Source organism: Heterodontus francisci, chromosome 34 (genome assembly GCF_036365525.1).
Source record: "Heterodontus francisci isolate sHetFra1 chromosome 34, sHetFra1.hap1, whole genome shotgun sequence".
In the NCBI taxonomy this organism is placed as follows: domain Eukaryota; kingdom Metazoa; phylum Chordata; class Chondrichthyes; order Heterodontiformes; family Heterodontidae; genus Heterodontus; species Heterodontus francisci.
In genome coordinates, this window is record NC_090404.1 from 963,237 (window position 1) to 979,091 (window position 15,855).

The window sequence follows — 15,855 nt, forward strand, 5'->3', positions numbered from 1 at the left end:
TGAAGCAGCGCCTGGAGTGGCTATAAAGGCCAATTCTAGAGTGACAGGCTCTTCCACAGGTGCTGCAGAGAAATTTGTTTGTCGGGGCTGTTACACAGTTGGCTCTCCCATTGCGCCTCTGTCTTTTTTCCTGCCAACTACTAAGTCTCTTCGACTCGCCACTCTTTAACCCTGTCTTTATGGCTGCACTACCACCGTGCTAAATGGGATAGATTTCGAACAGATCTAGCAATGCAAAACTGGGCATCCATGAGGCGCTGTGGGCCATCAGCAGCAGCAGAATTGTACTCAACCACAATCTGTAACCTCACGGCCCAGCATATCCCCCACTCTACCATTACCATCAAGACCAACCCTGGTTCAATGAAGAGTGCAGGAGGGCATGCCAGGAGCAGCACCAGGCATACCTCAAAAAGTGGTGAAGCTACAACACAGGACTATCTGTGTGCCAAACTGCGTAAGCAGCATGCGATAGACAGAGCTAAGCGATCCCATAACCAACGGATCAGATCTAAGCTCTGCAGTCCTGCCACATCCAGCCATGAATGGTGGTGGACAATTAAACAACTAACTGGAGGAGGTGACTCCACAAATATCCCCATCCTCAATGATGGGGGAGCCCAGCACATCAGTGCGAAAGATAAGGCTGAAGCATTTGCAACAATCTTCAGCCAGAAGTGCCATGATGATCCATCTCGACCTCCTCCTGAAGTCCCCAGCATCACAGATGCCAGACTTTAGCCAATTCGATTCACTCCGCGTGATATCAAGAAACGACTGAAGGCACTGGATACTGCAAAGGCTATTGTACTGAAGACCTGTGCTCCAGAACTTGCTGAGAGGACAGCAAGAGGTTCTACAGGCATTTAAAAAGGAAAAGAGTAAATAAAGTGAGTGTTGGTCCTCTAGAGAGTGAGAATGGGGAGTTCATAGTAGATACAAAAAACATTCCAGTAATTGCTATAAATCAGGAGATGGAAGAAAGAGAGGAACTTGGGGAAGCAGTACTAACCAAAGTAATGGAGCTGCAGGCCGACAAGACCCCGGGTCCTGATGGGCTTCATCCGAGGTGGCTAATGAGGTAGTAGAGGGTGGTGTTAATTTTTCAAAATTCGCTAGATTGTGGAAAGATTCCATCAGACTGGAAAGAAGTGGGGGTTGGGGGGAGGCAAAGAACAGGTAACTGTAGGCTAATTAGCATGACGTCTGTCATGGGGAAGGTGTTAGAATTAACCATTAAGGAGGCTATAGCTGGGCACTTAGAAAAACTCAAGGTAATCGGGAATAGTCAGCATGGTTTGTGAAAGGGAGATCGTGTTTAACCAATTTATTGAGGTTCTTTGAAGGAGTAACATGTGCCATGGATAAAAGGGAGCACGTTGATGTACTGTACTTGGATTCCCAGAAGGCATTTGACTAGGTGCCACATAAAAGGTTTTTACGCAAAGTAGGAGCTCATGGTGTAGTGGGTAATATATTAGTATGGATAGAAGATTGGTTGACTGGCAGAAAACAGAGAGTATGCATAAATGGGTCCTTTTCTAATTGGCAGGATGTGATGAGTGGAGTCCCGCAGGGGTCTGTGCTGGGGCCTCAACTCTTTACAATTTGTATTGATAACTTAGATGAGGGGAGCAATGGCATGTTGGCTAAATTTTCAGGTGACACAAAGATAGGTAGGAAAGTAAGTTGTGACGAGGACATAGGAAGTAGCAGACCAATATAGATAAGTTGAGCAAGTGGGCAAAAATCTGGTAGATGGAGTGTAATGTGGGAAAATGTGAAGTTGTTCACTTTGACAAGAAGAATAAAGAAGCAGAGTATTACTTAAACGGAGAATGACTGCAGAATTCCGAGGTACAGAAGGATCTAGGTGTTCTAGTGCAGGAGTCACAAAAAGTTACCAGATACAGAAAGTAATAACAGAAACAAGAAATGCTGGATTCACTCAGCAGGTCTGGCAGCATCTGTGGAAAGAGAAGCAGAGTTAACGTTTCGGGTCAGTGACCCTTCTTCGGAACGTTCCGAAGAAGGGTCACTGACCCGAAACGTTAACTCTGCTTCTCTTTCCACAGATGCTGCCAGACCTGCTGAGTGAATCCAGCATTTCTTGTTTTTGTTTCAGATTTCCAGCATCCGCAGTATTTTGCTTTTATTACAGAAAGTAATAAAGAAGGTTAATGGAATGTTATCCCTTATTATGAAAGGAATTGAAAATAAAAGTAAGGATGTTTTGCTTCAGTTATACAGGGCATTGGTGAGACCACAACTCGAATACTGTCTGCAGTTTTGGTCTCCTTATTTAAGGAAGGATGTGAATGCGGTGGAGGCAGTTCAGAGGAGGTTTACTAGATTGATACCTGGATTGAGGGGGTTGTGTAGTGAGGAAAGGTTGGACAGACTGGGCTTGTTTTCACTGGAGTTTAGAAGGGTGAGGGGAGACTTGTTTGAAGTTTATAAGATCCTGAACAGTCTTGAAAACGTGGACATGGAAAGGTTGCTTCCTCTTGTGGGTGAGTCCAGAACTAGGGGGCACTGTCTTAAAATTAGCGGTTGCCCATTTAGAACAGAGATGAGGAGAAATTATTTCTTTCAGAGGGTTGTGCGACTTTGGAATTCTCTGCCTCAGAAGGTGGTGGAGGCGGGGTCATTGAATAATTTTAAGGTGGGGTTAGATAGATTCTTGTTAGGCAAGGGAATCAAAGGTTATCGGGGGTAGATGGGAGTGTGGAATTTGAGACACAAACAGATCAGCCATGATCTTATTGAATGGTGGAGCAGGCTAGAGGGGCCGAATGGCCTACTTCTGCTCCTAATTCGCATGTTTGTATGTTCATCTTTGCACAATTATATGCTGTTTCCTTTTGTTTGATGGTTTTCTTAACTTCTTTAGTTAACCATGGATGGTGGTCCTCCCCTTAGGTTTTTTCTTTATGGTAGGACTTGAGTATTATAAAATATCCCCTTAAATATCCACCACTGCTTCTCTATTAATCTATCTCCTAGCCTACTAACCCAGTTCACTTCAGCTAGCTCAGCTTTCATGCCCACATAGTTGCCCTTATTTAAGTTTAAAATACTAGTCTTAGACTCACTCTTCTCTCTTTCAAACTGGATGTAAAATTCAATCATATTGTGATCACTGCTACCTAGAGATGCCTTTACTCGGAGGTCATTAATTAATCCTGTCACATTACACAATACCAAGTCTAATATAACCTGCTCTCTGGTTCTGCTCTACGAAACTATCTTGAAAGCATTCGATGAACTCCTCAACCAGGCAACTATTGCCAATCTGGTTTTTCCAGTTTAGATGTAGATTAAAATCACCCATGATTATTGCCGTGCCTTTATCACAAGGACCCAATATTTCTTCTTGTATACTTCATCCTACAGTATGGTTACATCCTGATCTCCTGAAAAAAGGTCATCCTCTAACTATTGCACCAATGCCATCCTTGAATAACGGTGCTACCCCTCCACCTTTACCTAGCTTCCTATTCTTCTTGAATGTCATATCCCCCTCAATATTCAGGACCCAATCCTTGTCATCCTGCAGCCACATCTCCGTAATGGCCATCAGATCATATTTATTTATTTCAATGTGCGCTATCAGTTTGTTTACTTCGTTATGAATGCTACGTGCATTCAGATACAGAGCCATTAGTTTTGTCTTTTTGTTATCTTTGTAACATCTAGTCTTGACTGTCGGTGTGTTCTTACGTTTTCTCTCTGTCCCTTCCTGCCATTCTCTGACCTTCATTTCTCTTATTACTATTACTAATATTACTAGGGCGGCACAGTGGCGCAGTGGTTAGCACTGCAGCCTCACAGCTCCAGCGACCTGGGTTCAATTGTGGATACTGCCTGTGCGGAGTTTTCAAGTTCTCCCTGTGTCTGCGTGGGTTTCTGCCGGGTGTTCCGGTTTCCTCCCACAGCCAAACACTTGCAGGTTGATAGGTAAATTGGCCATTATAAATTGCCCCTAGTGTAGGTAGGTGGTAGGAGAATGGTGGGGATGTGGTTGGGAATATGGGATTAATGTAGGATTAGTATAAATGGGTGGTTAATGATCGGCACAGACTTGGTGGGCCGAAGGGCCTGTTTCAGTGCTGTATCTCTAAATAAAAAAATAAATAAAATATTCTGCTCCTGCCTTGACTCTACCCCTTGGTTTTCTACATCTACCCAGGCTTGATCCCTCACTCCCCTTGTTTAGTTTAAAGCCCTCTCTACTTCCCTAGTTATACAGTTTCCTACGGTACAGCCTGTACCTTGCCCATTGCGAACAGCGGAAGGGACATGTTGTTTGATACGATCGGCCAGTCCTTTGGACGTACGGCATATATACCTCGCATCACACTGACATTGAAATTCATATATCACGTGACTCATGAGTGTGATAGGCAGGACGTCTTTTTGGCTTGATGGCAGCATCCTGTTAGTGATGAACACCACACGTGTTGCTACAGCATAGTAGCAGCGTAAAACAGCTAGCTTCACCTGTTGCTCAAAGTTTTGGGATATATTACCCTTCCAGGGTAATTTGAGATAGACTAGGCACTTTTCAGGATCGAAAATGACCCCATCAGGCCTGTTTGCATGATATACAGCGAGAAATAATCTGACCAGGGTAGCATTGTCACACAGGATGTCTTTGGTTCACCCTATTTCAGCATCAAGCTTGCATGGTGAGAAAATAGCTCGGGCCCTATTTACAAGATTTTTGATTGACTCCCTCCACTACAGATGCACAGTGGCAGCAGTGTGTACCATCTACAAGATGCACTGCAGAAACACACCAAGGCTCCTTCGACAGCACCTTCCAAACCCACGACCTCTACCACCTAGAAGAACAAAGAGCAGCAGATGCATGGGAACACCACCACATGCAAGTTCCCCTCCAAGTCACACACCATCCTCACTTGGAACTATATCGACGTTCCTTCACTGTCGCTGGGTCAAAATCCTGGAATTCCCTTCCTAACAGCACTGTGGATGTACCTACCCAACATGGATTGCAGCGGTTCAAGAAGGCAGCACACCACCACCTTCTCAAGGACAATTAGGGATGGGCAATAAATGCTGGCCTGGCCAGTGACGCCCACATCTCATGAATGAATAAAATAAAGTACTGACCCTCCGACAGTGCAGTGCAATGAGCAAGTGACCTCATCGATGTGTTTAAGATGATTAAATGATTTGACAGGGTCGATAGAAACTATTTCCACTGGTGGGAGGGAGTCCAGAGCAAGGGGGTATAACCTTAAAATTCAAGCCAGGCCATTCAGGGGTGCTGTCAGGAAGCACTTCTTCACACATGGGGGAGTGGAAATGGGGAACTCTCTCCCCTGAAGAGCTGTTGAGGCTGGGAGTCAATTGGAAATTTCAGAATTGCACTCGATACAATGATATTAGTTTCAGGTTATTAAGGGATAAGGGACAATGACAAGTTGATGGAGCTCAGATACAGATCAGCTGGGATCTAATTGAAAGGAAAAGTAGGGATGAATGGCCTCCTAATCTTCCCACACATGCAAGTCTTTCCTCTTTTAACTCGATGGAGCCCACATTCCAAGCTCAAACACTTACCTTTTCTCCAGTTTGGTCGGTTGGATGGATGGCAATCTTAACTGTCTTCACCGATGTGAGCTGATTGTCCTGCTTAAACCTCTGGATTTCTCCCAGCAGAGCCCTGGCCACCACATCCCTGGGTGTGCCGAAAAACGGGAACGTGATGGAGGAGAGCGAGGCCTTGTCGCAGAGCTCAAGGCAAGTCCTGATCCCGAGGCGGAGTGACTGGTGATTGGAGGGGGGGGGGGGGGGGGGGAAGAAATGAAAGAGTCAGCAATGAAAAATGGAAGAGCCATCAGTTCACTCCGAGCTAGATCCATCCCATCTTTTTGCTGTAGCCCTGACATTATCTTTGCTGATGAAGGGATAGAGGCTTCGCCAGTGCATTGACTCTGCTTGCCCCGATATTTTAATGCTGGCCTTTATTGTCCAAATCCTCTACCAACATGTGTCAGAGACCCATGAAGCTTTTCAGAACACGTTCACGTGACGACCAGGGTCAACACCAGGCTGACATCTCCCGATTCCTACTTACTGCAGAAACACAGTTACCTGAACCCATTTATCCTGCTTTATAGAGGGAGAGAGGGATGGAGGGAGAAAGGGAGGGATGGAGGGAGTAAGGGAGGGAGGGATTGATAAAAAGAACAAGTGTCCTTCACGACCATTGGACGTCAGACAACGTTCCACAGTCAATGAACTACTTGCGAAGTGTAGTCACTGTCATGTGTAGGAAACGTGCAGCCAACATGTGCACAGCACGATCCCACAAACATCAATGTGATGATGACCCAGATAATCTGCTTTTAGTGACTTTGGTTGTGGGATAAATCATAGACAGGACACATGTGAGACCTCGCCTGCCCTGTTTTTAGAAAAAATGGCCGTGGAATCTTTTCCATCCACCTGACGGGATCCTGTGTTTAACATCTCACCAAAAAGACGGACCTTCCAACAGTGCAGCACTCCCTCAGTACTGACCCTCTGACAGTGCAGCACTCCCTCAGTACTGACCCTCCGACATTATGGCACTCCCTCAGTACTGACCCTCCGACAGTGCAGCACTCCCTCAGTACTGACCCTCTGACAGTGCAGCACTCCCTCAGTACTGACCCTCTGACAGTGCGGCACTCCCTCAGTACTGACCCTCTGACAGTGCGGCACTCCCTCAGTACTGACCCTCTGACAGTGCAGCATTCCCTCAGTACTGACCCTCTGACAGTGCAGCATTCCATCAGTACAGACCCTCCGGCAGTGCGGCACTCCCTCAGTACTGACCCTCTGACAGTGCAGCATTCCATCAGTACAGACCCTCCGGCAGTGCGGCACTCCCTCAGTACTGACCCTCTGGCAGTGCAGCATTCCCTCAGTAATGACCCTCTGGCAGTGCGGCACTCCCTCAGTACTGACCCTCTGACAGTGCAGCATTCCCTCAGTACTGACCCTCCGGCAGTGTAGCACTCCCTCAGTACTGACCCTCCGACAGTGTGGCGCTCCCTCACTACTGACTCTCCGACAGTGCGACGCTCACTCAGTACTGACCCTCCGACAGTGCGGCACTACCTCATACTGACCCTCCAACAGTGCAGTACTCCCTCAGTACAGACCCTCTGACACTGCGGCACTCCCTCAGTACTGACCCTCCGACAGTGCAGCACTCCCTCAGCACAGACCCTCAGGCAGTGCAGCACCCCCTCAGTACAGACCCTCCGACAGTGCGGCACTCCCTCAGTACTGACCCTCCGACAGTGCAGCTCTCCCTCAGTACTGACCCTCTGGCAGTGCAGCATTCCATCAGTCCTGACCCTCCAACAATGCGGCGCTCACTCAGTACTGACCCTCTGGCAGTGCAGCACTCCCTCAGTACTGACCCTCTGGCAGTGCAGCATTCCATCAGTATTGACCCTCCGACAGTGCGGCACTCCCTCAGTACTGACCCTCCAACAGTGCGGCGCTCATTCAGTACTGACCCTCTGGCAGTGCAGTGCACCCTCAGTACAGACCCTCTGGCAGTGCAGCACTCCCTCAGTACAGACCCTCCGACAGTGCGGCACTCCCTCAGTACTGACCCTCCGACAGTGCAGCACTCCCTCAGTACTGACCCTCTGGCAGTGCAGCATTCCATCAGTACTGACCCTCCGACAGTGCGGCGCTCACTCAGTACTGACCCTCTGGCAGTGCAGCACTCCCTCAGTACTGACCCTCTGGCAGTGCAGCATTCCATCAGTGCTGACCCTCCGACAGTGCGGCACTCCATCAGTACTGACCCTCCGACAGTGCGGCACTCCCTCAGTACTGACACTCCGACAGTGCGGCACTCCCTCAGTACTGACCCTCCGACAGTGCAGCACTCCCTCAGTACTGACCCTCTGACAATGCAGCACTCCCTCAGTACTGACCCTCCGACAGTGCAGCACTCCCTCAGTACTGACCCTCCAACAATGCAGCGCTCCCTCAGTACTGACCCTCCAACAGTGCAGCACTCCCTCAGTTTGACCCTCCGACAGTGCGGCACTCCCTCATACTGACCCTCCGACTGTGCGGCACTCCCTCATTACTGACCCTCTGACAGTGTAGCACTCCTTCAGTACTGACCCTCCGGCAGTGTGGCACTCCCTCAGTACTGACTCTCTGACAGTGCAGCATTCCCTCAGTCCTGACCCTCTGACAGTGCAGCAGTCCCTCAGTACTGACACTCCGACAGTGCGGCACTCCCTCAGTACTGACCCTCCGACAGTGCGACGCTCACTCAGTACTGACCCTCCGACAGTGCGGCACTCCCTCAGTACTGACTCTCTGACAGTGCAGCATTCCCTCAGTACTGACCCTCTGACAGTGCAGCAGTCCCTCAGTACTGACACTCCGACAGTGCGGCGCTCCCTCAGTACTGACCCTCCGACAGTGTGACGCTCACTCAGTACTGACCCTCCGACAGTGCGGCACTCCCTCAGTACTGACCCTCCGACAGTGCAGCGCTCCCTCAGTCCTGACCCTCGAACAGTGCAGCACTCCCTCAGTACTGACCAGCCGACAGTGCGGCACTCCCTCATACTGACCCTCCAACAGTGCATCGCTCCCTCAGTACAGACCCTCTGACAGTGCGGCACTCCCTCAGTACTGACCCTCCGACAGTGCAGCACTCCCTCAGTACTGACCCTCCGACAGTGAGGCACTCCCTCAGTACTGACCCTCCTACAGTGCGGCGCTCCCTCAGTACTGACCCTCCGACAGTGCAGTACTCCCTCAGTACTGACCCTCCGACAGTGAGGCACTCCCTCAGTACTGACCCTCCTGCAGTGCGGCGCTCCCTCAGTACAGACCCTCTGGCAGTGTGGCACTCCCTCAATACTGTACCTGTGTGTCCGATTTCTGTGAGCAAGTCTGTGAAATGAGACTGAAAAGCACAGTTTCTGATTCTGTGCTGAGAGTTTTACCAAACCAGCAATGGCTGACAAACGGATGGAGGAACGGAGGGACAGTTGGTTGGGTGGGTGGAGGGATGGAATGATGTATCGATGGACGATGGTCATTGAATGGACTTATGGATGGACTGACAGTCAGACTGATACATGGATGAACTGCTGCTACCTCTGGCCTACTGGAGGTCTGTCTCCCTATTTAGTTCCTCAAATGGTTCATAGTGACATTCTGCCGGGGAACAATTTGAGAATAATTTGATGAAGCTTATTTTCACAATAAGGAGCTTGGTTACCTCTTCGACTTTGTTTCCAAGTGCAGTCCATGGATTCTGAAGGATAAAGTAGATATACTTGCAATTCAGTTTGGGATCATGTGTGACGTCAAGTTGTTTGACTTGTCCTGGACTGACGTTTTGAGCTTGCCTGACAGACACCCTCAGAGATGGACTCCTGTCAAAAATTGCTTTGCAAACCGGATTGGAATATACATTCATATCATGAGAAATCGGAGAGACCAAGACATCAGACTGTGAATGAACAACATGGAGCAGCATTACTACAACAACAACAACAACACATCATCGGATCGCGCCTTTACCGGAATAAAATGTCCCAAAGTGCTTCACAGGAACATGATAAAACAAAATATGACACCGAGCTACATCAGGAGATATTAGTCAGGTGACCAAAAACTTGGTCAAAGAGATGGGTTTTAAGGAGTGTTTTAAAGGAGGAAGGTGAGGCGGAGAGGGAATTCCAGAGCTTAGGGCCCCAGGCAGCTGAAGGCACGACCGCCAATGGTGGAGCGATGGGAATCGGGGGTTGGGCAAGAGGCCGGAACTGGAGGAGCTCAGAGATCTCGGAGTGTTGTCGGGGCTGGAGCAGGTTACAGAGAGAGGGAGGGTAGTAGGGACTGGAGGAGGTGACAGAGATAGGGAGGGTTGTAGGGGACTGGAGGCGGTTACAGAGATAGGGAGGGGTGTAGGGGACTGGAGGAGGTTACAGAGATTGGGAGGGGTGTAGGGGACTGGAGGAGGTTACAGAGATAGGGAGGGTTGTAGGGGCTGGTGCAGGTTACAGAGATAGGGAGGGTTGTTGGGACTGGAGGAGGTAACAGAGATAGGGAGGGTTATAGGGGCTGGAGATAGGGAGTGTTGTAGCAGCTGGAGGAGGTTCCAGAGAAAGGGAGAGTTTTAGGGGCTGGAGGAAGTTACAGAGATTGGGAGGGTTGTCGGGGCTGGAGGAGGTTATAGAGATAGGGAAGGATGTCGGGTCTGGAGGAGGTTACAGAGATAGGGAGGGTTGTAGGGACGGGAGGAGGTTACAGAGATTGGGAGGGTTGTAGGGGCTGGAGGTGGTTACACAGATCGGGAGGGTTTTAGGGTCTGGAGTAGGTTACAGAGTTAGGGAGGGTTGTAGGGGCTGGAGGAGGTTACAGAGATAGGGAGGGTTGTAGGGGCTGGAGGAGGTTACAGAGATAGGGAAGCTTGTAGGGGCTGGAGGAGGTTACAGAGATATGGAGGGTTGTAGGAGCTGGAGATGGTTACAGAGATAGGGAAGGTTGTAGGGACTGGAGGAGGTTACAGAGTTCGGGAGGGCTGTAGGGGCTGGAGGAGGTTACAGAGATGTGGAGGGTTGTAGGGGCTGGTGGAGGTTACAGAGATATGGAGGGTTGTAGGGGTTGGAGGAGGTTACAGAGATAGGGAGGGTTGTAGGGGCTGGAGGAGGTTACAGAGATAGGGAGTGCTGTAGGGGCTGGAGGAGGTTACAGAGATATGGAGGGTTGTAGGGGCTGGAGGAGGTTACAGAGATAGCGAGGGTTGTCGGGGCTGGAGGTCGTTACAGAGATTGGGAAGGTGGTAGGGGCTAGTGGAGGTTACAGAGATATGGAGGGTTGTAAGAGCTGGAGGAGGTTACAGAGATATGGAGGGTTATAGGGGCTGGAGGAGGTTACAGAGATATGGAGGGTTGTCGGGGCTGGAGGAGGTTACAGAGATATGGAGGGTTGTAGGGACTGGAGGAGGTTACAGAGATATGGAGGGTTGTAGGGGCTGGAGGAGGTTACAGAGATAGGCATGGTTGTAGGGGCTGGAGGTCGTTACAGAGATTGGGAAGTTGGTAGGGGCTGGTGGAGGTTACAGAGATCTGGAGGGTTATAGGGGCTGGAGGAGGTTACAGAGATAGGGAGGGCTTTAGGGGCTGGAGGAGGTTACAGAGATATGGAGGGTTGTAGGGGCTGAAGGAGGTTACAGAGATTGGGAAGGTTGTTGGGGCTGGTGGAGGTTACAGAGATAGGGAGGGTTGTAAGAGCTGGAGGAGGTTACAGAGATATGGAGCGTTGTAGGAGCTGGAGGAGATTACAGACATTATGAGGGTTGTCGGAGTTTGAGGAGATTACAGAGATGTGGAGTGTTGTAGGAGCTGGAGGAGCTTACAGAGATTATGAGGGTTGTAGGGGCTGGAGGAGATTACAGAGATATGGAGCGTTGTAGGAGCTGGAGGAGATTACAGAGATCGGGAGGGGTGTAGGGGCTGGAGGAGGTTTCAGAGATAGGGGGGGGTGTTAAGGCTGGAGGAGGTTACAGAGATATGGAGGGTTATCGGGGCTGGAGGAGGTTACAGAGATATGGAGGGTTGTCGGGGCTGGAGGAGGTTACAGAGATATGGAGGGTTGTAGGGACTGGAGGAGGTTACAGAGATATGGAGGGTTGTAGGGGCTGGAGGAGGTTACAGAGATAGGCATGGTTGTAGGGGCTGGAGGTCGTTACAGAGATTGGGAAGTTGGTAGGGGCTGGTGGAGGTTACAGAGATCTGGAGGGTTATAGGGGCTGGAGGAGGTTACAGAGATAGGGAGGGCTTTAGGGGCTGGAGGAGGTTACAGAGATTGGGAAGGTTGTTGGGGCTGGTGGAGGTTACAGAGATAGGGAGGGTTGTAAGAGCTGGAGGAGGTTACAGAGATAGGGAGGGTTGTAGGGGCTGGAGGAGATTACAGAGATATGGAGCGTTGTAGGAGCTGGAGGAGATTACAGAGATAGGGAGGGTTGTAGGGGCTGGAGGAGATTACAGAGATATGGAGCGTTGTAGGAGCTGGAGGAGATTACAGAGATTATGAGGGTTGTCGGAGCTTGAGGAGATTACAGACATTATGAGGGTTGTCGGAGCTTGAGGAGATTACAGAGATCGGGAGGGGTGTAGGGGCTGGAGGAGGTTTCAGAGATAGGGGGGTGGTGTTAAGGCTGGAGGAGGTTACAGAGATAGGGAGGAGTGTAGGAGCTGGAGGGATTTGAAAAGGGATGTTAAAATCAGGATCTTGCTAGACCGGGAGTCAGTGTAGGTCAGCGAGCACGGGGTGAGAGGGGAACAGGACCTGGTATGAGTAGTGATGGTGCGATGTGAAGCTCATCTCAAGGTCAAATGTGACACCAAGGTTGCCAACAGCCTGGCTTTATCTCTGACTGCTGCTAGGGAGAGGGATGGAGTCGATAGCCAGGGAACGGAGTTTGGAGTGGGGACCAAAAACGACTTCAGTTTTCCCAATATTCAGAGGAAATTACTCCCCCCCCAGTACGGGATGTGGGATAAGCAGTCTGATAATTTAGTAACAGTGGAAGGGTCGAGAGAGGTGGTGGTGAGGTAGAGCTGAGTGTTGTCAGTGTACATGTGAAAACAAACACGGTGTGTTCAATCAGTCCGTAAAATATAGATGGAGGCCATTCAGCCCATTGGACCTACCCTGGCTCTTTGAAAGAGCTATGACCAGATTGCCCACTCTCCCTTCAAACATTTATCCAATTGCCTTTTGAAAGTTCCTATTGAATCTGCTTCCCCCGTCCTATCAGGCAGTGCGTTCCAGATCACAACAACTCACTGTGTAGAAACATTTCCCCTCATTCTCCCCCTCTGCCTCTTTTACCCATTCTGTTAAATCTGTGTCCCTCTGGTTACTAACCCTCCTGTTTCTCCTTCTTCACTCTGTCAAAACCCTGCCTGATTTTGAATGCCTCGATTAAATCTTCCCCTTTACCTCCTCAACTCGAAGGAGAGAGAAGCCCGCCTGCCCCCTCTTTCTGGGGATGAACTCAGACCCCAGAGTGTGAAAGGTCAATATCTGACCCGCTGGTCCCAGAATATTACCTCCAAAGGGATTTGAAAGACAAGGCCACCTTACCTCCTGTTCTTCGATAGACCCAGATATAATTTTCCATTGGAGGGCGGTTGCCGGGGGCCCTCGGTCAGGCAGTGATTGGACACTCAAACCAGGTGAAGGCCAGGCCTGCCCGCACGCTCTCTGGAGTTCAGTGAGGACGTCAGCGTTGATATCGATCAGTGTAATGTGCCTCAGTGATCTACCGCTGAACCCCTTGATGGCAGAAATGATGCTGTCAGCGCAGATTGCCTTGGGCACGCCAAAGATTCCGGAGCTCAGGCACGGCATGGCAATCGACTGGAGGCTGTCTCTCTCTGCCAGTTCCAGGGACGCTGTGACGGAGCCCCTCAAGACCGCTTTGACCCAACTCTCCCCGTTGGTGGCCCTCATTCTCCACTGGGGTCCCACTGCATGGATGACCTTCCTGCAAGGGAGCCTCCCGGCGCTGGTCATCACAGCTTGGCCAACCGGCACCACGCCTTGCCTCGCCACCAAGGCCGAGCTCTCTCTCTGTATCACGGGTCCTCCGGCGTCAGAGATGGCCTTGGCCACTCCGCCCATGTGGTCGAGCTTCCCATTGACCGCGTTGACGATGGCGTCGACTTGCTGCTGGGTGATGTCACCACGGCAGACCGATACGACCACACCGCCCTCCGTGCGGTAGCTGGAGAGCACCACGCTGCCTGGGGATGCCGGTGGAACCCCCTCGTCGTCAGCCGCCGGGCTCTCCTCTTCCAGCACCACCAAACACCGGGAGTTTCGGGCAACAGCCTCCAAATGCTCCTTCCCGCTTCCCCGAAAGAACTCCTTGGCCCCCGGCTCGACGATCTCCAGACTCTCCAAGACGACGGACGCCAGGCAGCTCCTCAGATGCTCCTTCTCCGCTGCCACGATCGTGCTGGGGCCCTTGAGGACGATCGCTCGCTTGGCCTGCATGCTAATGGTCGACTGGAAGCCTCGGCAGTCCATGAGGTCCATCAGCTTGTGGACAAGTTCCACCAGCACTGGCCTGTCAGGCACAAAGGTTTCCTCCACCAGTGCACTGCGGTGTAAATACTCGCTTATTGTAGACGCCGCTTGCTCCACTTCCTCTGTGAAACCAACGAGGCTGACCGTGGAGGTATCACTGTTCATGTCCTTGACCTCAAGGGCCTGAACCCTCTTTGATGAGTTGCTGAGGAACGGTACCAGCATGTCAAGCCACTCTTGGGCGCGCGTTGCTACCCGGGCTTCCTCCTGCACGTTGATCACTTTCTCGGAGATTTGGCTGGCCAAGATCGACGTGGCCCGCTCCAGGTCAGGCCACGAGTTCCCAAGCAGGTCTAGCCGACTCTCGCCCAGTTCCAGGGCAATGGGAAATGAAAACAGTTCCGTGACCAGCTCTTGGGGCACCCACGACCTGAGGAAGGCCCTCTTCTGCTCCGAGAGGCGGACGGGTATCTCCAGCACTCGATCCATACAGTCGTCGAGTTTCACCAAGGCGTCTCGTGCCACCCCCGGGCTTCCCGTGATCGAGATCGAGGGACACGATTCATCCAGGCGCCACGTTAGACCCGGGCAGTGAGTCCTGAGATGCTCCTCGAATGACTCCCGGATGAGGGAGAACTTTGAAAGACTCTGCAGTTTGAGGGAGAACTCTGCAGGGCCCTGCGGTCCGGCCTCGTTCTGCAGCTCCGCCCCGCCTTCAAAGCGGCCAGTGGACGACTCAAGTGAGCTGGTGAGGCATCTGACATCCTTTCTCAGACCAACGAATGCCGCACCTTGTGGCTGGCTTAGACTGAAAACAGAGACTGATGCCAGAGCCCCTCTGGATTGCTCCCTTGCCAGCTGGATCTTGCCTGGGTCGGCTTCATAGCAAACCAGGTACTGCTCTTGCAACCTCTGAAATGCCCGCTCTGCCCCCTTGCCCCACTCAGCTGAAACCTCCCTGGACATGACGTCGAAAGTGGGAATGAGAAGAATGGAATCGATGGCTTTGCCAAGTTGGATCTTGCATTGAGCTCCAAGCAGCTCCTGTTGCAGGGCTCTCAGGACAGCTTCTCTCTCATTCAGGTACTCCCTGAAGAATGGATCCACCATTACTACTGTCACTGGCAAGCTGCTATCCTTGGATGAAACTTCTTCTGAATAAGCAGCATTCTTCTTTGACCTCTCTCGTTTGGGGACTGCTCCTTCAGCAGCCCTGTTCGTACCTGTGGGATAGGGAGAGGCAACATCAGCTTAATGACACAATTCTGAAGAGTGTGCTAGGACAGAGGGAGCTGGGGCTTCACGTGCATCGATCTTTGAAGGTGGCAGGACATACTGAGAGAGTGGTTAGTAAAGCAGATGGGATCTTGAGCTTCATAAATAAAGGCATTGAGTACAAAAGCAGGGAGGTTATGCTGAACCTTTATAAAGCTCTGGTTAGGCCACAACTGGAGTATTGTGTCTAGTTCTGACCACCACACTTTAGGAAGGATGTGAGGGTCCTTGAGAGGGTGTAGAGGAGATTTACCAGAATGGTTCCAGGAATGGGGGATTTTAGTTACAAGGTTAGGTTGGAGAAGCTGGGGTTGTTCTCCCTGGAGTAAAGGAGATTGAGGCGAGATTTGATAAAGGTGTACAAGATAAGTTAGACAAGGAAAAGCTGTTCCCATTAACTGATGGTACAAGGACTAGGAGACACAGATTGAAGGTTTTGGGTAAGAGATGCAGGGGGAATGCGATGAAGAA

General features: G+C 50.8%; 1 protein-coding gene across 2 annotated transcripts in view; it reads right to left on the reverse strand.

The window, feature by feature from the left end:
- Positions 1 to 15,855, reverse strand: part of LOC137348905 (protein mono-ADP-ribosyltransferase PARP14-like) — a 151,620-nt gene that overhangs the window by 108,792 nt on the left and 26,973 nt on the right. For both annotated transcript variants that reach the window (XM_068014136.1, XM_068014135.1), the window contains exons 4-6: positions 13,162 to 15,332; positions 9,287 to 9,520; positions 5,593 to 5,799 (exon numbers count right to left, since the gene is read on the reverse strand). In XM_068014136.1, coding sequence (XP_067870237.1) covers positions 5,593 to 5,799; positions 9,287 to 9,520; positions 13,162 to 15,332 — 2,612 coding nt within the window. The remainder of the gene's footprint in view (positions 1 to 5,592; positions 5,800 to 9,286; positions 9,521 to 13,161; positions 15,333 to 15,855) is intronic.